The sequence below is a fragment of the Bombus affinis genome, chromosome 5 (genome assembly GCF_024516045.1).
Source record: "Bombus affinis isolate iyBomAffi1 chromosome 5, iyBomAffi1.2, whole genome shotgun sequence".
Taxonomy (NCBI): Eukaryota; Metazoa; Arthropoda; class Insecta; order Hymenoptera; family Apidae; genus Bombus; species Bombus affinis.
In genome coordinates this window covers 9095077-9121487 of record NC_066348.1, presented here as the reverse complement: position 1 = coordinate 9121487, position 26411 = coordinate 9095077, and the positions used below count along the sequence as shown (strand labels likewise).

At 31.7% G+C, this 26411-nt stretch overlaps 4 protein-coding genes, 2 long non-coding RNA genes and 2 other non-coding genes across 10 annotated transcripts in view; 5 read left to right on the top strand and 3 right to left on the bottom strand.

The window, feature by feature from the left end:
* LOC126916111 (cholesterol transporter ABCA5-like) overlaps window positions 1-6675 on the bottom strand; it is a 35392-nt gene extending 28717 nt beyond the window's left edge. For both annotated transcript variants that reach the window (XM_050721514.1, XM_050721515.1), the window contains exon 1: window positions 6391-6675. The gene's annotated coding sequence lies outside the window, so the exon portion shown is untranslated. The remainder of the gene's footprint in view (window positions 1-6390) is intronic.
* Window positions 6676-10400: 3725 nt separating this feature from the next.
* Trnay-gua (transfer RNA tyrosine (anticodon GUA)) lies at window positions 10401-10495 on the top strand. Its single transcript has 2 exons — window positions 10401-10437; window positions 10460-10495. It is a non-coding gene; the product is annotated as a tRNA-Tyr (tRNA).
* A 248-nt stretch (window positions 10496-10743) lies between these two features.
* Trnar-ucg (transfer RNA arginine (anticodon UCG)) lies at window positions 10744-10816 on the bottom strand. Its single transcript has one exon. It is a non-coding gene; the product is annotated as a tRNA-Arg (tRNA).
* A 548-nt stretch (window positions 10817-11364) lies between these two features.
* Window positions 11365-12611, top strand: LOC126916128 (COMM domain-containing protein 5-like). Its single transcript, XM_050721552.1, has 4 exons — window positions 11365-11647; window positions 11737-11929; window positions 12003-12149; window positions 12273-12611. Exons 1-4 carry the CDS (start codon window positions 11551-11553, stop codon window positions 12454-12456), a joined length of 621 nt encoding a protein of 206 aa, XP_050577509.1. The 5' UTR covers window positions 11365-11550; the 3' UTR covers window positions 12457-12611.
* Window positions 12612-12789: 178 nt separating this feature from the next.
* LOC126916127 (NADH dehydrogenase [ubiquinone] iron-sulfur protein 3, mitochondrial) lies at window positions 12790-14211 on the top strand. The gene is made up of 5 exons (XM_050721551.1): window positions 12790-12971; window positions 13046-13111; window positions 13262-13506; window positions 13586-13831; window positions 13920-14211. Exons 1-5 carry the CDS (start codon window positions 12908-12910, stop codon window positions 14082-14084), a joined length of 786 nt encoding a protein of 261 aa, XP_050577508.1. The 5' UTR covers window positions 12790-12907; the 3' UTR covers window positions 14085-14211.
* On the bottom strand, window positions 14212-22791 carry LOC126916120 (monocarboxylate transporter 12). Its single transcript, XM_050721535.1, has 5 exons — window positions 21870-22791; window positions 21085-21297; window positions 20874-21000; window positions 20598-20777; window positions 14212-16773 (listed from the first exon to the last, which is right to left on the bottom strand). The coding sequence occupies exons 1-5, from the start codon at window positions 22012-22014 to the stop codon at window positions 15564-15566; spliced, it is 1875 nt and encodes a 624-aa protein (XP_050577492.1). The 5' UTR covers window positions 22015-22791; the 3' UTR covers window positions 14212-15563.
* Window positions 16560-21323, top strand: LOC126916133 (uncharacterized). Its single transcript, XR_007710439.1, has 2 exons — window positions 16560-16708; window positions 20577-21323. It is a non-coding gene; the product is annotated as an uncharacterized LOC126916133 (long non-coding RNA).
* A 66-nt stretch (window positions 22792-22857) lies between the features above and the next one.
* LOC126916132 (uncharacterized) lies at window positions 22858-25486 on the top strand. Of its 2 annotated transcripts, XR_007710438.1 has the most exons (3): window positions 22858-23125; window positions 24229-24436; window positions 24526-25486. It is a non-coding gene; the product is annotated as an uncharacterized LOC126916132 (long non-coding RNA). The 2 variants fall into 2 exon arrangements; XR_007710437.1 differs by having other exon boundaries at window positions 24229-25486.
* Window positions 25487-26411: the final 925 nt, after the last annotated feature.

Sequence of the window (26411 nt, the reverse complement as noted above, 5' to 3'; positions counted from 1 at the left end):
ATAAGAAACGAAGAATACTTATCATAAACTCAGAACTGAGTTTATCAAAAAAAAAAAAAAAAACAAATAATAACGATCCATAAAATTCCGGACAGACAATATTTACTTCGATGGAGAAAAATATTGAAAAATTCGATCAAGAATTCTCTATTGCTCATACTATACCTATAGTAACACGAATATTCCATTGTAAATACACATTGCATCTGTATCCGCATACGTTGTGCAACACATACGTAAAACGACTGTGCATTATCTTCGAACACGATTGGTATTGATGTGTGCACGTCACAGAACAAGAAATGCTGGCTGTTTACAAGGAAGGGTCGTTATCTTTTCTATCGTTTTAAAGGATGAAAGAAAAAACGAAAAAAAATAATGGATAAAAAGTTTGATTTATTTCCGTTGCGCAAGTACTGTGTAAATTCGCATATTATCTCACCTTTGCGAATAAACGTGAAATATAAGCATACATGATACATCGCGTAGATGAGTTTACAAAATAAAAAAAAAAAAAAAGAAAGAAAATATATCAAGGTTGTAAGAATTTGTAGAAATAAGAGAGATAGATAATACGGTTATTTGTAACTTGTAATTAGACTTAATAGTTACACTAATACTTATTTGTAATTTGTAAAATTATTTGGTTATTTGATAGATAATTATGTTATTTATAAAACAATAAATTAGAAAAGAGCCCGAGGGGACTAAGCCTATGAAAAGCGGATTGCGGTGGATTATATTACGATCGTGTTTTTAGATAATTACTGCGTTAGATCTCTATACTAAAGCCATTAAACCTTATTTTCTTCAGCACCTTTTAATTCGCTTGCTTTGTATATAAGTGTTCAAAATAATTGGAAGACCATTTAATTTTATTTAATGCTTAAGGAATTTCATATATATGTTTCTCATATATATATAATATATCTATTATATTAACAGCATTTTAAGCATTAACAGCATTATTCAATACTTTTGGAAGTTGAACATGCAACGGTAAGTTGAACATGTGGAAATAGTCACATTGCTATTTATGTAATTAATTCACTCACTTCAATACGCCTGAAACAAGATCTTCTAATTATTTTAAACGACATACCTTTGTTGCGGCGGTTATATACAGTGATCCATTAAGTAGGGACCAACTTAACACCAGCTACTGCAGTTGATGTCGCAAATTAATAACGGATAAGAGACTTTAGAGGACAAACGTGACGTAAGAAGTTTCACTCACGGAGGTAATTTTTTCCTAGGTCAAATTTTTTTAATGGCAATATTGTGGCTCTTGCAATTGAATTATTCCAGAAAATATCCTATAGTGGAAAAATATCCATTATAATCCTTTTACACCATCTATATTACGATCCAAAGCAAGATAACAGCAAATAGTTTTTATGAATCACCCTGTATAACCATTAACGTATTAACTTCTTAAACTGTTATTTTAAAAGCTTTTACCCAATAGAACTGATTTAAATTACGAACGAATGACTATCTTTAAGAAGCTCCTTCCGTTCGTCAAGAAGTAAAACTTTGCAACGAACAATGGATGTATAAAGGAAAAATAACAGGATTTAATGGTGGCGAGACAAGGGAAAACGAATAAATCTGCGCGTACATAAGCGTATAATCTCGAAGCACTACAAAGACGTTAGGAGATTGCTTGTTGCAGTGCACTCGTCATACATGTATTCAGGATTTAATCGTGTATGACGAAAATCGTGCAAACTATAGATAGCTAGATAAAACATCTCGTTACAATCTGTATTGTTCTCACGGTAAAAACAGAAACTATCAACGTTAATTCAATGTGAATTTACAAGGTTACGTTTATCTCAAAAAATTACGAATAAGTTGATTCTACTTTATGATAAGTTCCTAACCTATTTTATGAAATATACGGCTTCAGATCTCGAATACGAAATATTTAAACATAAATTCATTTTGTATCAAAGCTGATTCTGAGACTTTAATTTATTCATTGAGGTTATGATAAAAATGTAGGTCCTATAACGTATTTTAATGTTGTTCCAGTCATAAATTTTACGAAACATAAACCTATTTTATAAAACACAAGGTTGATCTTCAACACGAAATATCGAGACTTAATTTAATTTCTTATCGAGGGTTCAAATTTCTAATTTATTTTTAATTTATACTATAATTTGGATTTTACACAATATTTTCAAGAAACTTCAATTGATGGATTTTATAAAGTATCTTATTTTTGTTCTAATCATTATAGATTTGTAATCCATTTCATAAGCATATAGCTTGATATCAGATACGAATCTCTGTAACTTCATTTCACTTTGGATTGAGACTAACATTTCCAATCTATTCATCGACATTATCATAAAAATTCTGATGTTGTAAGTAAAGTATTTTGTTCCTAGGATAAAGAACTATAATGCCAATATTTTTTTGTTAAAAGCATCGAGTATTTGTTTATCAAGAATCACGTGAGAAATATTCTTTCGTAAAAATATTCTTTCTAGTTTTATCTTTAAAGAAAAGAATTCATGAGTAGATTTTCTGAGAAGCTGATCGTTATGGATTCACCATTGGGGTAATGCGAAAGCTCTGATCCTATTTCTCATTTCGCTGTTCCCTATAGAGTTCTTCGTTTGTCCAACTTTATTCATTATCCCCTGTTACTTTATGTTTCCGTCGCGTAATTCTTAACCTATTATTACGACCGTGGTAAAAAATTAAAATACCAGAATAAAAGAAGGATAATTCAACAGGAAGCTAAATCTTCATTATCAATTTCTTGAAAACGTCGACTACAACGATAAGACAGTTCTGTTTCACCAGTTGAGAAGGCTTTATCAGCCGACATCATTTGCATCACAGTTCTTGTATAGGTTCACTAATTCAATCTGTCAGTTGTTATCAATTTCGCTCGTTTATCTGCGTTAACCGGCAACATTTCCATTCCACGAATATGTGAAAGGAAGAAACGAACAGAAATAGAGATGTTACCGACATGCATTTTCTTAAAATATTGATACACGAAAATTATACGGGGGAAACATGATAAATCTATATTTGACTGGCTGAGAATCATAGTTCACTGTTATTTTTCATAAAATTGTGTTTTACGTTTATTATTATAAGAAATACATTACACTTTTTCAAGTCATGAAAACATATAACGAATAGCAGAGAGTGAAGTCGTAACTTAATTAAGAAACTAAAGAAATAATACCTGTGAGAATTGAAATATGTTACATATATAGTTGACAGTGTATTAAATTTTTAAATGAAAGACAATAATAACTTGTCATGTTTCTCTTCTGTAGTCTTCATTTTTTCCAAGAGTCGAAGGACCGAAATTTTATTCCGCGTTGTCAATTATACGCTCGATATTTTCCAGTCTTACTGGTAAGAAAAGAGGCCATAAAGAAGCCGCAAAACATAACTGCGTAAAGGAAGGGGGGTCGATCCGCGAAATGCAAAAAAACATCGCATCGTTTCCATCCGGAAAGTCTAACACCACCAGCTGTGTTCTGTGCGCCAGACGATGGGATATTTGCATTGAAAAACTGGTCAAAATTGGATTCTAAAAATTGCGCTTCCTCTGCAATATTTTTGTTCACAGAAAAAGTTAAACAAGAAAAATTGTAACAAAATTTTTCAAAAGTTCCCTGAGAATTTATACTTATTTATGTTATTTTCTTACAGTAAATGGAAATGAATAATTCGTTTCTTTGAGAATTTCGATACTAGTCACTAGTCACTACGGATTTTTATGCATTTATAAAAAATTAAGAACTACAAGAACGCACAGAATGCATATAATATAAAAATATATATGTAAAATATCCAAATTATTGCACTCGTTATAATATTTGATGAGTGGAACAAATCATTGTATCTTTAAAACTTTAAATTTGCATAAACATCCGTTGTCGGATCATGTATCCAAATAAACAAATCGAGGAATTTACAAAAAGTGGAGTTAATCAGTTTGGTTTTTTAGAATAGAATAGAGTCTTTTATAACACGAAAAAAAGGTCGTGCCAATACTGTGTCCCAAATGCAAAGGATTAACACGGCCCGTAAAGCTTTACAATCTCTGTATAGTTTCCTTTCTCCTTACATACTCTTATTCACTCCTCCTTACGAAATCCTTTACGTGATCCAAACCAAACAGATGAAACTCTTACTAGTATTTTTCACTTGTCACTTTGTTTGTCATCATATTGTCGTAGGTTTTCTGCGAGCACTTTGTGGCTGCACGATTATCGATTTGGAAAACGTAGAACGGAAAGCACCGGACATGTCTCGTTATATATACTATGTACATATAAGGATCATAGGAGGAAACAAATGTTAATTTATGACTAAACAAAAGAATTTTCAAAGGTCCAAAGATATAAGTCTTTTAAAGATAATTGATAAATTAATAACGTTTTATGATCCAATTCCAAAAGCCAGAGATACGATTATTAAGACAAGCTCTATTTCAACATCTGCGATACTATGATATTATGACTAACGATATTTTGACAATTTGAAGCGGATGGAAAAACAAATATATAGACAATTTTGATAATATGGGATTAATTAACAACGTACTGAATCTTAAAACTACTCTACTATAAAAAAGATAGAAAATATGACTTATCGTGCTTGTTTCCTTCATATAGTGTACATAATATATATATTTGCTCATAAAAGTGTTGGAAGACTTATAGAAACCTTCTTTGAATATACTATGTGTGTTATATGACACATTTTGAAATTTCAACTGTTTTATATAACAAAGATAATATATATATAAAAGGTGTTCAAGTATTTTCATCAGCTACTGTATTAACATGATGAGCAATGAAGATGGCTATTCATGCTATATACCAACTTTTAACTAACTGTATCTTGCACTCTAGATATCTGCTAACTTCTCTCTCTTTCTTTATATATATATATCAGTTTCAAATTTGACCAATATAATCATGATAGTCGTGTTTCATTATATGCTCATAATATTTCAAAATGTTTCATATAACATACATACAAATTTCTTGTCGTAAGTGTCCAAATATTTTTGTGAACCAATGTATATTCACAATTATAGAATTTTCGTGTGTTGCCCGTGGTCGTTTCTTCGCTTCCTTGTCCTTTTCACGAGCACGAAAGAGAGAGAGAAAGAGTGAGAGAGAGGGTATCCCAACGTCAAGTCGGGTCTATCGACCGGAGGAGAATCAGAGGGTGGAAGAGGGTCAGAGACGCGGAACCACACTAGAACGAAAATTCCGTCCAATTACCGTTCCTATAATACGCACACGGTGTCGACATACTATATGTCGTATTTGCACACGATATAACTGGTTGCAAGAGACGCGTCACCTTTTACTCAAACGGTCAATGGTATCTAATTCATTTAGGACGCATTTAAAGCAATTATTGCTTTTGCACTGGTACGTAGAGGTCGCTAAACGTCGTACCACATCCTCGTGGTAATAATGCCCTCGATCGAGGATAACATCTTTCGTCCAAATGTTTCCACCTTATCATACATATGTTGCAATTCGATGAAGAAATTGGGGTCAGTTTTCACTTGGAAATCAATGGTTCTCGAAGGTAACGTGATGGTTCGTCCCTCACGCTAATATGCACAAAGTACAATGGCTGAAATTGATCTACTATGAAGTCTCGTTTCTCGTACGAATTACTCAACTTACTTTCCTTTCGTGTTTCTGATATCTTATTATAATTATCCTGATTATTATATTATATTGATCAAACACGAAGATGGAAGATTTATGATTTAACCATGGCTCCGTTGCTAGTCCAAAGTTTCTTTTTGTGAATCGATGCACGATAACATCGCCGATGCGGTACGCAGTACTACACCGGACGTATGTTTCTTGATGCAACGTTCCGATGGAGAGTTCATGTCCCTCTACTGCGTTACGAGACATGTCGAAACGGACAGTTACCTAAAATACACGCGCGCGTACCAACGAACGAAAGCGGAAATTGTAACCGAACCAAATGAATGAAAGGGTGATATAAGAATATAAACTAATAAAATAGAAAAATAGTAAAATATCACCAAAAATAGCAAACTGCAATTAAGAATATATCTTATACTAAACAAAATATGCTAATGTATATAAAGCAAACAATATAAAATATGGTTAATAAAATAAATATAAAGGAAAAAGAATAATAGAGGAGGAGGAAAAACTAGATAGTAGATTCTGCCCCTGTTATCTTTCTTCTCTCTCGTTCAACCATAGCATTCTCACGCTCTCTCTCCCTCTCTCGCAACTCCCGCTTCACTCTTCGTGAAAATCGATTCGCTACCGGCCTGGACAGCAGACCATGTCAAACGTGTACTCAAAAGTATTACCTTTTCGCGCAATGAAACGTTACCTTATCACTGTCTCGTATCAAACTAGCAATCCCCGTACGAAGATCTTCACGGTACGAGTCACAAAAACTCTTCGACCGGCATAACCAGTCTTTGTCTTGCTATCGTTGTATTACTGCTACGAACTTCGCTAAAACACTGAAAAGGCGACCGTTCTGAACGATACAAAGGCAAACGAACGATATCGCGATTTAAACAGCTGCGAGTACGAATAAATGAAAGAAAGTCACAAGCAAACACACCCTAAGTGAACATCCGTCGACCGACGACGCCAGACTGCGCGAGAGCGCCACCTTTACCTTTCTCGCTTGTTCTGCTCCATCCCCACCACTAACCCTTTGTGTCATTCTACGTTCGCTATCTCACTTTTTCTTCAAGTCGTTATAACTTGCTCCATCTCTTCTCCTTACCACCCTTTGCTCTATCATGTTACTTCCGTTTCCTATTTCGATAGTTTCTTTATGCATTATTAATTTTTCTTATTTACTTTATCTTCATATACTATGCTTTTCTTCAGTCTAATCAATTACAATCTTCAGTTTCTGTTTTTATTACTTTTCATCATATTGTGCGCAATATATGCAGCACCAAGTAGTACAGTTAAGGTAAATGAAATTTGCCTCTTCAAATGACCATTATTATCCCCCCCAGTTTTTTAAACTAACTTCATGGAATGAGCCTCTAGCTCCTCTTTCACAATTTATATTATTATTACATACACAATTAATATTATTAGAGAAATTTTACGAGTTTTTAACATCGATAAATTCTCTTAAATAATAACAAGCTCGATAACAAAACAGAAGTTGTACATGCAAACTGTACAAATTGCAAATTGTCTCATTATGCTACCAGATGCAAAATTGTAAAATTATAGAAAAGAACTCTATAACCTATAACTTGCGACTTGTCGATTCATTAATACTATTAGTCGATAAATTGTTGTACAGGAGAATCTTGGTGTGTTACATATATAAGAGAAACAAATATGTCAGATACCTATATCACACTTAATGAAGAACAGATTTAGGATTTCCTAAACATATATATGCCTCGATAACTAACCTGATAAGTTAACAAAATACATACATAAAACTATATTTTGTCATCATTCTTTCCCTGTTACGTTTCTTTTAACGTGTTTTTCTTATTTCCTCTACTTCTGTAGTGTTATCGTGGCCACGATCTGTCTTTTTCTGTTCTTACTGCCTTCGTTCGCCTTCTCGCTTCGCACCCTGTTCCTCCATGAATCCTGTCTCGATTCGCACATGCGCACAACGCAAAACCGCGGTCGCGAATAAGCTCGCGTCTGCGTTCTTCTAATGTTGTCTGCCTTTCTGTTCCTTTCTCTATTCTTCCACCCCATTCGCTCGAAATCGTTCGTTGAAGTTAGCGTGATCCGAAAGAAATTATCCGTTCGTCCCACCCTTCTATACTTAATAGAAACACGATGTGTCCGTCTGTCGACGTCAGACGGTGGATAGCGACATACATTTCCATCCTTCTACCACCCTATCACTATTACTGAGGGAAACGTGACCGCGTGGGGATAAATTATGTATTTCTAAATAAAATGATTGCTTCAACCCCTGACTTTTATCTAAGAGCATAAAAAAACCAAATTAATAAATATAAATAAGAATGAAATTTCTTCCGAAATGAAGTTAATACCTTATACAAACTATGATATTTTAGTATATATTTTCTTATTACGTAATCTAGAATTTAATAGTGAAGCTTAGGATAAATCGTTAAAACAAAAAAAACTGATATGTAATTATGAATAGAAGTTACGTTTATTTCAAAATAGAGTTATTACCTTGTATAGCTTTCAATATTGTAACATATTCTTATTATATTTACTCAATAATTTTTTATACGGTGAAGAGATGGCGTTGGCAATCGTAATCAAAAAGTATATCGGTGTACCGATAGAAATGATTATTTAATGCGACAGAAATGGGTAACATACGTTCTTACTGTTCTCGTGCCATATGTTGCCTCCACACACATGTAATAGTTATCCACATGCAATTACGTTTATGTAAATTCGAACTTATAATTAGATTCGTAAATTCATGATTAAAGCGATTATATAACGTTACTTATTAACGACCAATACTACAATCGCACTGTATGACGGGGACACTTGTTTCGAGAAACAAATTATGTTTGACAGAGGTCTGAGGGTATTTACCAATATTCGTAAGTATCTTCGAGCGGTCTTGTATCACCGAACTATACTATGAACGAATTTTCAGCTTCCGCTAGAGCAATATCGAATATTTGCTTCTGAGGAGTACGGTGCCTACTATATTATTGATGTATTCTCCTTATAGTCTTCTTCTATCCAAGAACTTCGTACTTCAGTGGTTACAGAAGTATGTATAATGTATGTATGTGTATGTGTAATGTAGCTTTTTGTGCAATATTATGATATTCCTGCAATTATAAACTTATAAATTGCAACGATTTTATAATATAAAACAAGAAAAATTCATAAAAATAAAAATTGTAGGTATGAAATATTTTTAATGATAGAAATAACTATTCTATGAAATAAAATATGTTTAACGATTGAAAATGTATATAAATGTTTATAATGACAATTTGTGTTACTTTTAATCTAATAAAAAATTCCAGTTTCCAGAAACCTAGAAATCACAAAGTGGCCATAAACACGTACCACATTATCCGATGAATAGTTGGAACGTAATTGTAAGAAAGGATTTATCGAAAGTACAATTGACATTTAGGTGTGGTCTTGTCAAGATATAATCACTAAATTCCGATTAGAAAAACGGCACTCCCAAAAAGATTTTGCTATTAAAAATCTAATCAACATCTATCGCTTTACTAATTTCTAAATTAGATATTTTTAATTCAATATACCGATGATTTTATTTTGTTTAGTATTTTTATTCATTATATGCTTATAATTTACTATATTTTTCAATCTATTTTAGTGAAATAACTGAAAATCGATATTCTTTAAAACCCCATAATCAATAAATAACGGTGCGATAATCGAACGTTAATTATCGAATGATAATTATCGAACCACTAATGGCTCGTTTTCATGATATGAAAATAATTTCCGTCAGATTATCATGTGTTGTCGCTTGTTATAACCAGATAATAATTTGCTAATTGGCTACTGGTAATTAAATTAAAATTCCCACTCATCGGTATTTTAGTTACTTGAGAAGGATCTCCTTCTTTAAAAAATTGACGGAACATTAAAGGTGCCCGCAGCAAATATAATATTGTTTTAGATAGTAAATCATTATTAAGCAGAAAATTTACTTGAATTATAACTTTGGCAAATCCAATTAAAAAAGTAAACAGTTACTTCATTATAAGTCATATTCATTAACTTTTCTTTCAATAAATTTTTCCATGAACATTACATAACCTGTAATGCTAACTCGCTTATTTTTGCAATGTAACAAAACGTCCATATTACTTTTACCAGAGCAATATAAAATCTGATATAGTATCTCAAAAAAATACCTTCGATCTTTGTATTCGTAATAATGTCAGGACATGCGAAAACCATCTCGTATCATCTGTGCGTCATATTTATTCCTCTATCTTCCTCTACCAAACAAAATGTTTCAGGGTCAGGTTCAGCGTTTACAAACGCGTATTTGTCATCAAAGAATTTAAAATTAGTTTCATAATAACGGAAAAAGAATTAAATATCACAATATTTTATATTATTTTGTACTAGTCTTTAACACAAAAGTTATCCCTTGCTTTTTCTACTACATTATACATTGATCCTATACCTGAAACATAATTTCTTATAGTAAATATCTTAAATTTTTTATTAATTTTGTGTTTCATAATAAAACTAAATCCTACATCTTTAATCATATTTAGTATTTAGATGTGATACGAACATTAATAATAAAATATATTATATAAATAATTTTAAAAAAACTAAATTACTAACATTTATATATTAATCAACCTGATATACATTTCTGTGGCACAACAAAAGCGTAAACCTTCGATAGCTCAGTTGGTAGAGCGGTGGACTGTAGTTGGCTTCTTAGAAATATGGATATCCATAGGTCGCTGGTTCAAATCCGGCTCGAAGGAAATATTTTTTTTTAATTTATGTAAAAATTTAATAACAGTTCGATGACATTGAAGTAACATATTTTGATCTAATATTATTAATTAGTAATTAACAAGAATAATAAATATTCTTGATTGTTTAATCTTTTTCTCATTCTCTTTTCCAAAAATAATGTATGAGGATGTAGAGAGATCACTGTACCAAAAGCAATATATTATATGTAATACAAAAATAATATTGAACGGGAAGAAAAAAAATTAATTTCTTCCGACCGTGACAGGACTCGAACCTGCAATCTTCGGATCCGAAGTCCGACGCCTTATCCATTAGGCCACACGGTCTCTTATACGAACATAACCAAACATTTTATATCACATGACTTAAAAAAAATATAATTATTTATTATATGCAAAATTTATTGTTTTACAAAATTTGATAATATACCTTTTCTTTTATACACATAATATGAACAAAGTTAAAACTTATACCATACTTCCTTTCTTATAATATGTTCTTGTAATAACTTTATCGTAAAATTCAAATCGAGAAATCTATATTATCAACATTTATGAAATCCATATTTCTCGGAATAGATATCAACTATAATAGCATCCTCATTGATTAAATATAGTAAATATAGGATGTACTTTAACATTATATCGAGGACGAAGATTATATTATTGACTAAGGCATGAATAGACGTAACAATTAATGAGGCTTCATGTTTCATGTTCTGAAATATCGACCACGAAAATACAGCGGTGTCTCTTACGCCCTCTGCGATTTGTTACAGCATTCCTACTTCACCATTTGTTAATCAAACAATCATTATCTATATTACCATAGACAAAGTTTTGTACATATGTAATTTTGTACATATCTACTAGGTGGCATTAAACACAGAAAACAAATTGTCAGGCTTAATACATAATAAATTTGACAGAACTGCAGTATTTTATTAACAACTTCTTACAATTTTATAAAAGATATTAATAAATGTACCTATACAGATAAATTGCCACATAAATTTTTCAATTTTTATACAAATAAAATAAATATCATAGTCAAAATAAAAATGACAACTTTCCAAACTCAACTTTTGTATGCTTTAGGAAATAAAATAAAGGTTCTTCCGGATTTAAGAAAAATATTTCTTCGTCCTTTAATACAAAGTAAGTTTAATTTGTAATACTATAATATTACTACAATATTTCAAGTATTTTGTATTTTAATGAATAATTGCAATTTATTACTTATATAGTAGCTGTAAAAGCAATAAATCAAGAATACATAGAAGAAGGAATATTAGATAGAATAAGTCAAAAATACAATATACCAGAAGAAACTGTGGATGAATATTATTCAGTCATCTTTACGATATTAAAGATTCATTTGGGCACAATATCGCAAAATATTAAACCTGCAGAATTTAAACAAATATTAGAAGAACTGAAGTATGTATTTTACCATATATCACATTCAAATATTTTTAATTTTATTTTAATAAGTATAATATTATTTCTACAGATTATCTTCAGAATGTATTGATGACATATCTATAGTTGTATATGGTCAAAAGCGACCAGAATTAATATCAGGATTAATACAAAAAACAAAATTTTATCCACACCTAATAGCCTGCAAGTGGCGTATAGATATTACTATTTCTTCTAGGTACCTGTTTAATAAATTATAATTTTGTAATACTGACATGTGTAATACAAAAATTCATTTTACTCATATTTCTATAAATGTTTATGAAATTATCTGCTTACTTATTAATGTGTATATTTTTAGCATATTAAATAGAGTCTTGGAACCACATATTATTATGGAATGGACATTTAGCAATGGAAAGTGTCAAATATTTGAATTATCTTTGCCAAAGTTTCATCAGTTAAGACATGCCATAGCAACTATACTTGTAGATATGCAAAAGGTTGAAAAACAATGCGCTTTAAAAAATATTTTATGTAGCTGATGATGGTATGAAAACTAACAATATAAATCTTTTTCATTCTAACCTTGTGCAATATTGTATTAGAAATAAGAAACAAGATGTAAGATATCCTTTGTACTTCAAGAAACTACATTTCATGTAATAATGTAAATAACTAATAAAATTAGTTAACTTTCCCTTGTTCTTTTATTTTACAGAGTTTATTATTTTTAACTACATGAATTCGAATAAAATAGTTTCTAAATTATATCACATTTGATATTTTCACTATATATGCTATTTTTATTGCGTAGAATTAAAAAGATATTTTTGGTATCGTGGTACCTTTAAAAATTTCAATGTGCTATGTAAAGTGCGAAAAACATCGATATCGTTAACTAGAGTGCGTACTGAATATCCTATCTACATACATATGGCTAAGTGTAGGTAGATCTGTCTGTATTCTTGAAAAGATCCGAAGCCCTTTAGAAAAATGTCATCGTTGTTAAAAAACTGTTGGAGGCTGTCACAAAATCTATCTGTTACAACACCAAAATGTAAATAAATTTTATTGATAATTCTTTGATTTTCTGTTTTATATTATGTAATAAATCATAAACTAAATCGATAGGTTATCCAAAATTTCTTCCCTTCATGAGGACAAATACCACGGAAACTGAAAAAACAGAATTACAACGTACGTAAAAAATTGTTATTTATAATATGTTTAATAATGTAATGTTTTTAAATGTAAAGAATTTTTATCATATATATTTTATAACCTTTTCCTCAATCTTAATACTTGTTTCTCTAAATTACATTTACACAATCTTCTTTTATTAAACAGCAACACTGCGTAAAATCAGAACAGATGTAGAAGCCATAAAGGATATGGGTTTATATATTAGTGCATGTTTACCAAAGTATGTGCAGAAGGTTCAAATAAATGCTGGCGATGAACTTGAAATATTAATTTGTCCAGAAGGAATTATTCCAACGCTAAAATTTTTGAAATATCATCATAATACTCAGTTTACTTCATTATCGGATCTGACTGCAATGGATGTTCCTTCTCGAAAATATAGATTTGAGGTAAATTTGTATTTGAAAAATAATATTCCATATAATACTTCATATAATAAATATTGTTATGTAATGTTTTGATTATTAGGTTATCTACAATCTTCTTTCTCTTACTTTTAACTCACGTATTAGGGTAAAAACATACACAGATGAATTGACACCTATAAAGTCAGTAGAAAGTGTTTATGATGCTGCTAACTGGTACGAACGAGAAGTGTGGGACATGTATGGCATACTATTTTTGGGTAATTCAGATCTTCGTAGAATTCTCACAGATTATGGTTTTGAAGGACATCCATTAAGAAAAGATTTTCCTTTAAGTGGTTTTGTTGAGGTAATTTTATAATATAATTCTAATGCTTCACAAATGTTTTGGCTTCAATTGGTAATATATAATGTAAAAATTATATTTTTAAACGTAGGTACGCTATGATGATGAATACAAGAGAGTAGTATGTGAACCACTAGAATTAACACAAGAATTTCGCAAATTTGAATTATCCACTCCATGGGAACAATTCCCTAATTTCCGTCTTGCTGAACCTGAAAAAAGTAAGGAAGAAGAATCATCTAAAGATAAAAAGTAAATTACATTTTTATTGTATGTTATAAACATGTATTAAAAGAAACATGTTTTAGTCTTCATATTAATATTTATTTAATACTACCGTGCATTCTTTTCAATAAAATAGATACAAAGTATGACAACGAAAATTTTTAGTAATTTGTTTATTGACCCTAGTAGCATGAACAATTTATGTATTTTCCGTGTAAGATAACTTCAAGTGAAATATGCGCATTTTATATCGTTTTACATTTTAAATATTGTATAATATAAACGTAATTCGTTAATTACAAAGTGCTTATATCCTAATTTTAAGGCATATTTTTCGGTGAGTTGTAAACAAATTGAATCAAGAACGAAATTGACTGATCCTATATTCAATATTTATGTGTATATAATAATAGGAATTACTGCATATTCTTTCCTTAAGAGAAGTGTACAAGTACTCAACCTTTGCTTTATACAATTATACATACACTAAGATTATTTTACATGCATTAACCCTTTCGCTTTGAGCGCCGCTTATAGGCGGCATCCGCGAGATGACCTGTGGGTACGAGTACCGCATATAGGCGGCGACCACGCGACAACTCCTGAGTCCGGCACCCCATATATCTGGCATTTAAATGATGCATATACAACTGCTATCTGTAGTCAATAATATATTTTTTCGTTATCGGCAGAACATTTTCTGTTGATTTTATTGACATATTACTTCTTAAAATTACTCATTGTTGAAACAACATCAAAACGTTTCACACAATATATTTCAAACATCCAAACGATCGTATACTGTTTCATCTTAAAAATCTATTAAACCCATTGACAGTGAAGCGTATATTTCATATACGGTTCTTACAAGAATTATTGTTATTTAAGACTTAGGCAAACATATATACAGCAACCACGCACACTGTGCGTATTTGTGCCGCGCATCTCCGTTCAGTGACAGTACTTCGGCGAACTGGACTGCCGAAGCGAAAGGGTTAAATTATATTATTGCATCTTTCATTTTTTTTGTTTTACTTATTACGTTAGCACCAGCAATTAGAACATTTTCTAAACTAAGTACTTAAATATATTCATATATTTTACTTTAGTACTAATAACAACTTACTTCCGCGAAATAAGTTTTCTTTTCAAATGTAAGGCAAGACACTTCCAATTTACGAGAAAGGAGAACCTTTGTCTTTTTTAAAAATATATCTTTTGAAAATTGTTTCCTTATTAATCCACTTGAAAATGTACGCGTGGATGTATATATATAACGTCATCACAGTGCCAGTAGTATATATGTACTTACATACATAACATTCATTCTAACATCACAGTATTTCGTAAACATGTCTCTCGTTATCGTCTGTGTGCGCGCGTGTGTGAGTGTGTGTGTGTTTATATGTATATATTGTATTGTAATCGATACATGTTAGATGAAATTCTACAATGACCATATAATTAAGCTCTTGTCGTCCATAATGAAATATGCCAGTTAGTGAATAAACTATAGTTTTTCAATTGTATTCGCTTTCTCTGCGACTTTTTGTCGTTTCCTAATAAATGGAACAAAACCCCACAACGACGCGCCTACCACTAGAATAATTCCTAAGATGCTGAAGATCGGCCCGTAACTGCCGATTTGTTCAAATACAACGCCGCAGATTGGAGGGCCAACCAACTGTATGATTCCATTTACGAACAACGAGATACCATAGGAGGAAGTTAACTTCTCGGTCCCTAACATATCGGCCATTATAACCGCGGTGATACCAACGTAAATACCGGAAGCTAATCCGAAAACACCGCAATAAACCGACAGGATGGTGTAGCTTGTGGCTATGGGGAGAAGAGCCAACGAGATTCCAGAAATGAACAAACCGCCAACGAAATACCAATGCTTTGGCATGATCGAGACATCGGATAGCGCTGAACCTCCGATACGTCCTATTAGGTCTAATATAGAGACGGTCGAAAGAAGAAGGGAAGACATATTTTTGTCGAAACCCAACGAAATAGCGTACGCCGGTAATAAGATGACGAAATTCGTATAACTGACAGCGTTCGTTGAATTCGAAACCAAGATTACCAGATAAATAGGATCCTTCAATAAACTAAAGTCAAAGAATTTGTTCTTCTTCTCTTTTACTTCGTTCTTGTTCGTTTCTTCGGTACCCTTCCTCGTGAAGGTGCTCGATATTGCGTTCAAGGTCAACGTAGACGCCCTTTCCGGATGTATAGCGGAAAGCGTGCTTCCATGGTACGGCGTGCTGATATAATTAAAAGATGACATGCTCGGTGACTGTAAAGGCGATTTCTGACGTTTCGATAGTCTGGCAGAATCTCCGCCCCGTTCCGGAACAGCGTGCAACGCCGGAGTGCTGTGCATCTGGCCTGTTATCTCCCGTCCCGTGGGCATGCTAATTTTTCTCGTTCGACCTTGAACTGGCGTATTCTTGTAATACTCTAAAGCGACACTGGACGCACTCTTTGGTACCATTGGCGCGGCTTTTTCGTTTTCGTTCGAAGAAGAAACAACATGATTCGATTGCTTCTCATCTTCGGGACTAGCTACTGTGACCGAGGCGACCTCCAAGTCGACGTCGTTCGATTTGCTCGACGACGATGCTGGTACCATGTGCCTTTCCACCGGTTCGTACAAAAGAGCACTCGCCCATACATTCAAAGTAACAGCACCCATTATTAATACTGCACCTCTGTAAAAAAGTAAAATGAGCTTTAGCGCTTTTTGTTCGGCCCAACGATAAGGTTAGCTATAGCTTACAATATCGTCATCGGGATATTCCACGGCTGTTGAGAGAAAAAAAATCGTCACTTCGTTAAACCAATTACATAAATACTGATTTTTAACAAATATGATTTTCCTTTAATATCAGTACTTAATTTTAGCTAATTAACTGTTTAAAATTTTTTCCGTGATATAAATATGAATATTTTAATTAAGTTATGCTGTTAATCAATCACTGAAATACAATGATTGTGTAAGCATGGAATGGAATAGGAAACATTTGAAAATATTTAATGATCAATTTTTTTAGAAAGAATAAAAAAAAAATATTTTTCTATATAGTGATCAATGATGCAATGAAATGAAGATAATTTAAAAGATCATAGATAGAAGCGTAAAAACGCTTTATTATTGTATTTCTTGTATACTTGCTAATTATTTTATTTTATTATATATATAATTACTTTATATGTATAAAATATTTTTGTATACTATATAAATTGTAAAAAGAGAATACAAAAGATTAATATCAGGTACAGTTTGTTAATACTCTTAAATGATTCACTTATCATAATCTTTGGTAACCAACAGATATAGTATAACATATTCCTAACTTTTACATTAACATAATCTTTTCAATACTGGTTTATGTGTATATATCTCGTGAATTACCACCAAGTGTTATAAACAAAGTCTTATATATTCCAAAATACATAAGACTTATACTAATCACAGCTCTTTTTTTAAATAACCTTAATAAAAAATTCATTAAGTATTATACAGATGTTTCATAGTCTGAACAGACTATGATAGATTAGTTTGTACGTCAATCTGAAACTGTTTTATTTATGAACTAAGAATAAATGAACAAAGTAATATTTAATATTTAAATATTTCAATAAAATAAATATAGAATTAAAATGAATTCAATGAGCATGAAACAGAAATAAACGAACAGAGAGCTTAGAAATATTTCTTTGAATATCAACAGACTTCTATAACTGATACTTAATGTTTTTGAAAGAAGAAGAAATACTAAGGAAGAAAGAGTGTTACTCCTTTCCCGTTTTTAAAATAGATTGAGATGGAAATTATATTTTTAGCGTGCGTTTCAGATCGCGTACAATACATTCTGCGGTACGAGAGAAGTTCATCTTCTTCGAAATCGCAATTTGTTCCTGTCTTCTCCCATGGACACATTCTTCTGCAACAAAAGAAAAAATAAAAGGGACGTTTAGACGAGTGGAAACGTTCTAGCTTACATCTATCGGTGTAGTAATATATATACATATCGTATATATATATACATATATTATATATAGCATATATCATAGTACGAATACAGAATATAAAAATTGTGTTTACGTTTTGAGACTCGTTACGTATAACGATATTCCACATTAGCATTCGGCATAAATTAAAATATTCGTTTCGATACACGCGTGTTAAATCAACTCGATTAAAGTTCTTCCGACGTAAAACGTGAGTTTTAGACACACCGCGTGCTGTTTCGTGTCGCTGCAAAGTAGAACTATGAGAAAATGAAAAAAAGAGAAATATTGTAATTAAAAAAAAGAAAAAAACAATCACGAAATGAATATCGAAACTGACTTACATTTGATATAGCATAATTTATTAATTAATTCATACGTACTTCGACTTTATACTTAACTCTGCTACGTCTTTCGGTCATCTTCAATCGTTTCCTTTATTCTTAAAAATTTTTCAAATTTAAGAAAATTGTGAGAGAATCGTTGTTAAAATTTTGATTAACGTTATCCTCATTTCAATTCCATCAAATTTTTCCTAAAATATCAAAAATCTTTTTGTTTTTTGAAACGAGAGATCAAGATATAAATATTCGAAGACCGTAGCAGGATTAACATACGTAAATCGAGAAAAAAAACAGTCTACTCACATGTTCACGTTCGATCGACAACATATTATCGACATACATATGTACAATATTGTATATTCATAAAACCAAACGAAGAGAATAAGAACTTCAGTATACGTATTTGGTTCTAAAACAAACATAATACGTAACCAGAAAAAAAGAAGATACAAAAGTATAAGAAATAAAATTAATTTTTTGATTACTCCTATTGCACAGCCGCGGTTAAACAATGCGAAATGCATAAAAATTTAACTTATCTTAATTCTATTTTTGCTATTACGGTACATATTAACTCGAAACACGTGAGCATCACGCGTTCGCCATTTATAATGTGCACACTTAAAATGTGCAAGTACTTTCAACGTCAAACCGTACGTTTCCTTAGTTCTCGCATGGACATGATTATTACATATGCACACACAACGAAACGCACGCACGTGTAATTATAATTTTTTACTTTCGACTATTCGATAATGGCATATGCTCTACCTTTTTACTTCTGTTTTGTTATTCTTTTCTTAAACGAAGCGTATCATTTATAATTAAAGAAGACAAAGAAAGAGGCATATTATCTTCTTTATGTGCACATGTATTCCGAAGACAAAGAATTACACTTTATGCTAAACTGATGGTACTTTAATTCTAATACTTGATTGCGATACAGACTGTTTCGTTTGCATCGGCGGTTAAGTATCTAAAGCGAACGGCAATTTCACGACACACAAGGATTGCATCCAGATCTTTAAATAACCGCCCAATGAAGGAACTCGTCTTTATCATCGTGGAAGAAAGTCATCACAATAGGTTGCACGATACTGGCCCAGATCTTATTTCGTCCTTTTTTATTGTAGTCTCGGTGCAGATGAGTCTAATTTAAAATCAAGCGTTAAAATATATTACGCCTGGCAATTTGGTTTGGTAGAAATGGTAAAAGATAAAAAAAAGCGTGATAGGAATTTAGATCATTAAAATACGTGGCATAGAACAAAAACGTATATATATGTATATACGAAATATATATGATTCTTACCTAAACCATATCAGATGAATTATGTGGCATTTTCCACATGCAGAATTCGGGGTTAGTACATAGAATATTTCTGCGTGTTTTTGAAATTAGAATAACGTCAACTAGTCGCGAGCCTATCATCTTTTTGACAGCCAACGTTACCGTGTGTATATCGAATGGTTAATGTTCGTTATCTTTAATGACAACACATTTGATAAGGAGGCTATAAAACAGCTATAGAATGTTGTAAATTTTGCAGAGATATACAATAAAATTGTGTACATAAATGCACGCGCGTGGTTGATCCAAGTATCTTATAAAAAGGAACTACACACATGCATGATTGATCATCGTCACATTTAATTAGTTGTAATAATGATGTATAAATACTCACCGAAAATAATCTTCACAAAATATATATAAACTTTCTAAGACAATAACACTTTATTTACGGATCTTCATGAGAACAAGATGCACGTGATTATACACAAACCTCTTGTATCTTTTTCTTTTTTCTTTCTTTTTTTGTCGTGACACTAATTGTATCACAAATTATATAAAAGTTGGACAAATCAAGCTCACAAATCACAGATACATTCAATTTTGTCAAAAATAAAATGAACGTGTTAAAGCATATTTTAATTAATTATATCGTTTAATTAATTAATTTTAAAACATCATTAATAAATTATATTAATTACTGTTCTGCAGATAAAATGGTGTTAAATAAACGTTTTATAAAAATAAAAGAAAAATTCAATTTTTAATTTTAATCATTTATAATGAACCCTTGGTTTGTAATTTTTTAGCAATCATAAAACAATCTTTCATAGAGATAATAAAGCCATACCTGTTGTTGTTTTAGATACATAACGAAAAAACGTACCTGTAACCATACTCTCGTAGAAGAATTCCTAGGATGGGTGGAAGAAATATCGAACCTAATGCACTACCAGATATGCAGAGCCCATTTGCAAGTCCACGTAACCGTACAAAGTATGAAGTTACTATATACACAGTTGGGGGAAAAGATAACCCTGCTCCAGTTCCTACCAGAACACCATAACTAAAAGATTGAACAAACAATAAGATTACACATTTACATAAAAAATGTAATAGTATGCTTTTAATTTAATAGCAATAGTAATATATTAATAATTACCTGACACACAAGAAGGCCACAGAGTTGGCAAAATAACTTAGCATCATTCCTGCAGCAGCAAATGTTCCTCCCAATAAAGTCACTGTTCTATAGGAGTATTTAACTGATAGTACACTGGAAAGGGGTCCTACAACAAAAATTAATTTTCTTATTTTCAATTCCAAATGTTTGCCACTAGATAATAGTTTTACCTAGTTTTAATTAAGCTTACCAAGTGAACTATACAAAAAATAGCATAAAGCTGGTATCCAAGCAGCTGCAGAAGGTGATGCATCAAAAACTTCTAGAAATTCAACAAATAAAACACCAAAGGATTTCACTGTTCCTGGAATTAGTAGATTGACCATAACGGATGCTAAAAGTACAAGCCATCCCCATCCTCCATCCGGTGGGACTAGGTCCTCTTCAGTTGTTACATTTTTAACTAAATAAAAAGAATTATGAATATTATTATTATTTATAAGTATATACGACTAGATTCCATTAGTTTACTCAATTCATACTTATTGTTATAGCATATTTTATATACATGAAAAACAAATTCCTTTTAAAAATTTAAAAAGTCCTTATCTTTTATATAGAATTAAAATACTATGTTTTTAACTATAACATATTTGAAATAATTTCGTGTTAGAAAATTTCCCATAACTATCTGGAGAGATATACATATTTTTTTACTTGAAATAGAATACTTTATCACTAAACAAAATATGAAAAAAAGAGCGTAAAACATCAGTAATTGTATATTTGTATTTATTATTAGAACTCATTAAGAAAATTTAAAATTCTCAGTGCATATCATATTTTTAGTCATTGCTAAAAAGATCGCAATATAAAGCGATTTTTAAAAAGATCACAATGAATCTTTATTGCGTTTCCTATCTTTTTACTTGTAAATTAAAATATTTACATACAATTAGTGGGTGAACATTGATCCCTTCAGAAAAAAAAGGAAAAAAGAAATAAAAATGTAGATTCTCAATGTAAATGACCTACCTTGTTTATTGGTCCCATTGAAGTTGCTTTTTTTCTCGTTCTCAGAGTGCTGCGATACAAGTCTATAGTTTCCTTTCTTATTTTTGCTTGCACCGAATTTGATGTTGATACCATTGTCTTGATCTTGGACTCGTTGCATTGTCATCAACCTTTTCTTTTCCGTTCACACTAGCGCGCGCGCGCGTATACACATGTACAATATATATGTATATCTGAATGTAATTATACAAAGGAAAAGCGAAACGAGAATCCGTTGTTTCGCTGCGAAGAAAGAAAATCTAACGTTGCCCGTCGGCACTCAAACGCTCTAATAACTCAACTTGATTAAGCCTTAAAAATATCACGGGAATTAACAGAAAAAGTAGAAAGAAATAAGCGAGAGAGGAATATAAAGAGAAACGATAGTGCACCGAATTACACCGAATAGATAATATCGTGGCCTATGAGTGACCAGCATCAATGTTCACAAACTGCAGGATCAGCAGTCGTGTCCTCCTCTTCGATCGCTTCGGACTTCATCAATTTCAATCTAATGCTGGAGGTCACGGTTAGACCGTAGCTTTTTCTGTTTCTCTGATAAGGCGAGCCTCGTGAACCGGTCATAGACCCCGACGTTCGCATAAACGATTTCCTTCGAAATTGTTGAAACGGGAAGTATCTGCGATCCAATTGACTCGACGACGCCACCAACAGTAACCCGCAATATGATATTCTGTATAATTTCACTGGGGTTACACCACCGCCCGTGCCTTCTGCTTTCGTTACTCCTTCAAATTGCATAGAGCACATAAACAATGGCATGTATACGGAATATTCTTACGCACGATTCACTGTCATTCCATGCAGAAAACGCTTCGATTTGCACTATCGAGTCACGAATACAGATATCAAAACAACTTGTCCGTCGCGGAACGACTGATCAGCTGTGTATCACGCAGGGCCGTTTACCACTACTTCATCTTGTCTCCCACCATACCCACATTCTCCTGTTTCAGTCTTGCCTACGGGTATTTCTCTCTCACTCTCTTTAAAAGATACATGTATGTAGTAGCCTTGATAACTGACCGGAATTCTGCTTTGCTAACTGGTCATCGCTATCCCCACTATTTCTTGGAAATACATATGTTCACAAAGAATGGAAGATTACACTAGTTCTTGGTTAAATAGTCAAGAATAGGGACCTTATCTGGCCAACTACCGAGGGAGGCGTATTTTTATGAAATACCCAGTATATATCTATTTCCTCTTTCGATTGGGTATGAATAAGATACAGATAACATTTATTTATTTTATATACAGTGGCTACAAAAAGTATTTGTACATATCCTTATTTTCCAACAAAGTATAGTTTTATCAGCGTTCAACATTTCATTTTCATGGTAACAAATCTTTGTAGTTGTACAAAAGTATTACTAAATGATATAATTTAATATACTTGGACAGTTTATTAGTATGTAAATGTAGCATAAATGTAAATATTTAGTAACAATATCTGGTTAATTACAATAATATGTAAATGCTACAATACATATAGTGATGTGCAAATACTTTTGAAGCCATTGTACATAGCACCAGAAATAATATTCACCCCCACAAAGTCGATTCCAAGAAAAAGTGGGGTTTGAAGTGGTCAATTAGTATGAACACTTGGTATTTCCTTCAGTTCGTTTACCTTAAGTTTGTTTGCTTACCAATATTCAACTGTTTATATAATATATATATTAAATCTTGGTATCCTAAATTAGATATTGGATATTCATTGTACTATTTCTGTACTCATCCCCGATATTGAGGGCCGAGAATCATAATGATGTGATTATAAATCACTGTTAATTCTCATAAAACAGTGTTGTGCCTTTATCATCATTATCTTAAAATCTGATCATAAAAAATGTCGTTATTGTGGCAGAGAATTAATTTTTTATTAACAGAACGTTTGTTAATGAAACTACTGCCAAAAATTATATAATAGTACATATGTTGTATTTTGTATTAACCCAGGTTTTGGCAGCATCTACGGAACGTTGGCTCAAAATATGTGCAACATACACACAACTGTTCCCGCAAAACCAATAGCATGACATCTTATAATTGTAAAAGCTTTTATTTTAATAAATATTTTTCAGTTTCATAATAAAATATGACATATTAAAAACTTAAAAGACGCGACTGAATTTAAATTTTCCAAATCTTGATGATGATTTTTAATTCATCATATACATATAGATCATGCTTTATTAACTGACCAGATTCAGTCCCAACCAGCGATCAGTTAGCAAGGCAGTTAGGTATTACATCTTTCCTTTCTGTCGTCTCCTTTCTCTTATGGAGTTATCTTGCTCTGTTATACCTTCTGCAGGTCAGGTCTGTACAGTAAAAAAGAGGACGTGCATACTAAGGAATAAGGGAATGGAAAATTTAGCATAGTATACACAATAGCGAAGGAGCTCACTCTGTGAGTCACAGGAACCAAATGTAGGATTTTTGTCCTCTGTGATGCGAACGCAACATGAATTTAATGTTCCACGCTCGCGGCCGCGTCCCACTTCGAGAATAGAGAAATCGAGGTAGGAAAAACAAGCTTCACGAGCATCGATAAGCCTCGTGCCCGATACTGAATACCGAATGAAAAACTGTTTGCGACCTCGGCTTTCAGCTTATCACAGAGAAGGTAAATTTTGAAGCGACTCATCGTTGAGTTTACTCACCTCTTCAAAAACCATTACCCAATGATCCCTTCTGTGTGTTTGCAATAAACTACTTCATGGGATTTTCCGCCTCGCACAATGGATACCTTGCAATTTGTAATGTGGCATTAACACTGGAACTACCGACTATTCTATGAAGTGTATATAAAGAATAATATATATTATATAATAATTATAATATAAAATATATAGTACAGTACATAATTTTTGTATATAAGATTATAATATATAAATAACTTTTGCCAAAAATATTAAAATGAAAGAAGAAAACAGAAATACAGAATATAATAAAAGTAAATGTTCATTCATATATTTTACAAATAATTACAGAAAATCTTGCAAAATTCACTGTAGTAAGGCCGCAAAATTTCTGTGGAAAATTAAGAATTTGTTATTCTAACCACTTTGGTAGTTCTAGTATCGATAAATGTATTTTTTATCATATTAGCGATAATATTTGAATTTTAAAAATAAAATTGATTATTAACAAATCTGCGAATATTACATATATAATTGCAGGTAAACTTAAATAATCTAAATTATAGATTATATATAAAATTTAAAAATGCATGGAATAAATAATATTTTCAGCAAGTTCACGTAAACAGTTTTCACATAGTGACATTGCTTAGTTACGTAGAAAAACAAGATTCTATCGTTTCAGTCATATCGCAAATTGCTGGCATCGTTTGTTTGTCAGAGAAACCATTGTGCGTACATTTCATGATGACTATTCAAAGAATTAGAACGAAATATTTGTGATAGTGAGAACAACTTAATTTGCTTGCTGAGCATTTATTATGCTATGGCAAACGAAGATATTACAAGCAGAAAAATACCGAAAAATTTAATGTTAATCTTAAATTTATACATTCATGATTTATCTGGAACATGCTAGTATACTGATAATTGTTATCTGTTTGCTATTAATTAATCTATTCCTGTTTCTTAAAAATAATACATGTATATAATTTATATATAAAGTATATATAATTAAGTTAATTATTATTTTATAAAAATAATTATTTTGAATAAATTATCTCACTTACTTTGTACTCTTTTTTTTTTTAATCAAACTGAATGCTCTACTTTTTTCAAGTACATAAAGCCAGGCACTTCATTTTTATCACACATTATGTAGAGCGTATATCTGACAATATATGTTGGTACATCTATCCATCATACGCATAACAGATTTGTACTAAATTTACAAAATTCTGATAAGCCCGTTCGAACAATCTCCAATATTCGAAAATATATACACGATGGTTCTCATTATATAATTATATTATATAATTACGCATCTTCATTACGCGATCTTTCTCAATAAGGTAGTTTGATTTATCGGCTCGAAAAATAGCGGGAAAACACATATTAGGCATGCATCTTACTATTATCGAATAATATCTCGATTTCAAGATGTTAGGATCGTACGCAGCTATGAAAAGCCATAGACAATGTAAATTACGAATTAACGAGCTAATTGTTCTCCTTCGTGAATTAACTTGAAACGCACAATTGGCAGCAGTAACTACACATGACTCAGTCTATATTCGTTCTTATTAAGCATCAATTGGTGTTGTGATGGCAGTTACTATAAGAGGGATGCATACAAGTCACCGATCCGAGACTTAATTTCTCAAATTCATTTTAATCGTTTCGAATCGAACTCTTATTCTTGGAAATTGCTCGCCCGTGAGTCTATATAATTCCACTATATGAACAAAGATATAAGAATGTGAGTAAATATTTGATTGTGTATCGCGACTATGAGGAAATTAAAATGCCTTCGTTTGCAACAATACTTCTCATTCTGCACTGATCACGTACAATA

Bases quoted from the DNA above. Each gene is read 5' to 3' on its own strand.
- LOC126916127 (XM_050721551.1), top strand. From the start codon at position 12,908: ATGTCATCGTTGTTAAAAAACTGTTGGAGGCTGTCACAAAATCTATCT. The intron at 13,507-13,585 runs GTAAATTTGTAT...TTTGATTATTAG, and splicing joins CTCGAAAATATAGATTTGAG to GTTATCTACAATCTTCTTTC. The intron at 13,832-13,919 runs GTAATTTTATAA...TTTTAAACGTAG, and splicing joins CTTTAAGTGGTTTTGTTGAG to GTACGCTATGATGATGAATA.
- LOC126916128 (XM_050721552.1), top strand. From the start codon at position 11,551: ATGACAACTTTCCAAACTCAACTTTTGTATGCTTTAGGAAATAAAATA. The intron at 11,648-11,736 runs GTAAGTTTAATT...TTACTTATATAG, and splicing joins TCTTCGTCCTTTAATACAAA to TAGCTGTAAAAGCAATAAAT. The intron at 12,150-12,272 runs GTACCTGTTTAA...GTATATTTTTAG, and splicing joins GATATTACTATTTCTTCTAG to CATATTAAATAGAGTCTTGG.
- LOC126916120 (XM_050721535.1), bottom strand. From the start codon at position 22,014: ATGACAATGCAACGAGTCCAAGATCAAGACAATGGTATCAACATCAAA. The intron at 21,001-21,084 runs GTAAGCTTAATT...TTTTTGTTGTAG, and splicing joins TTTTTTGTATAGTTCACTTG to GACCCCTTTCCAGTGTACTA. The intron at 20,778-20,873 runs GTAATTATTAAT...TCAATCTTTTAG, and splicing joins GTGGCCTTCTTGTGTGTCAG to TTATGGTGTTCTGGTAGGAA.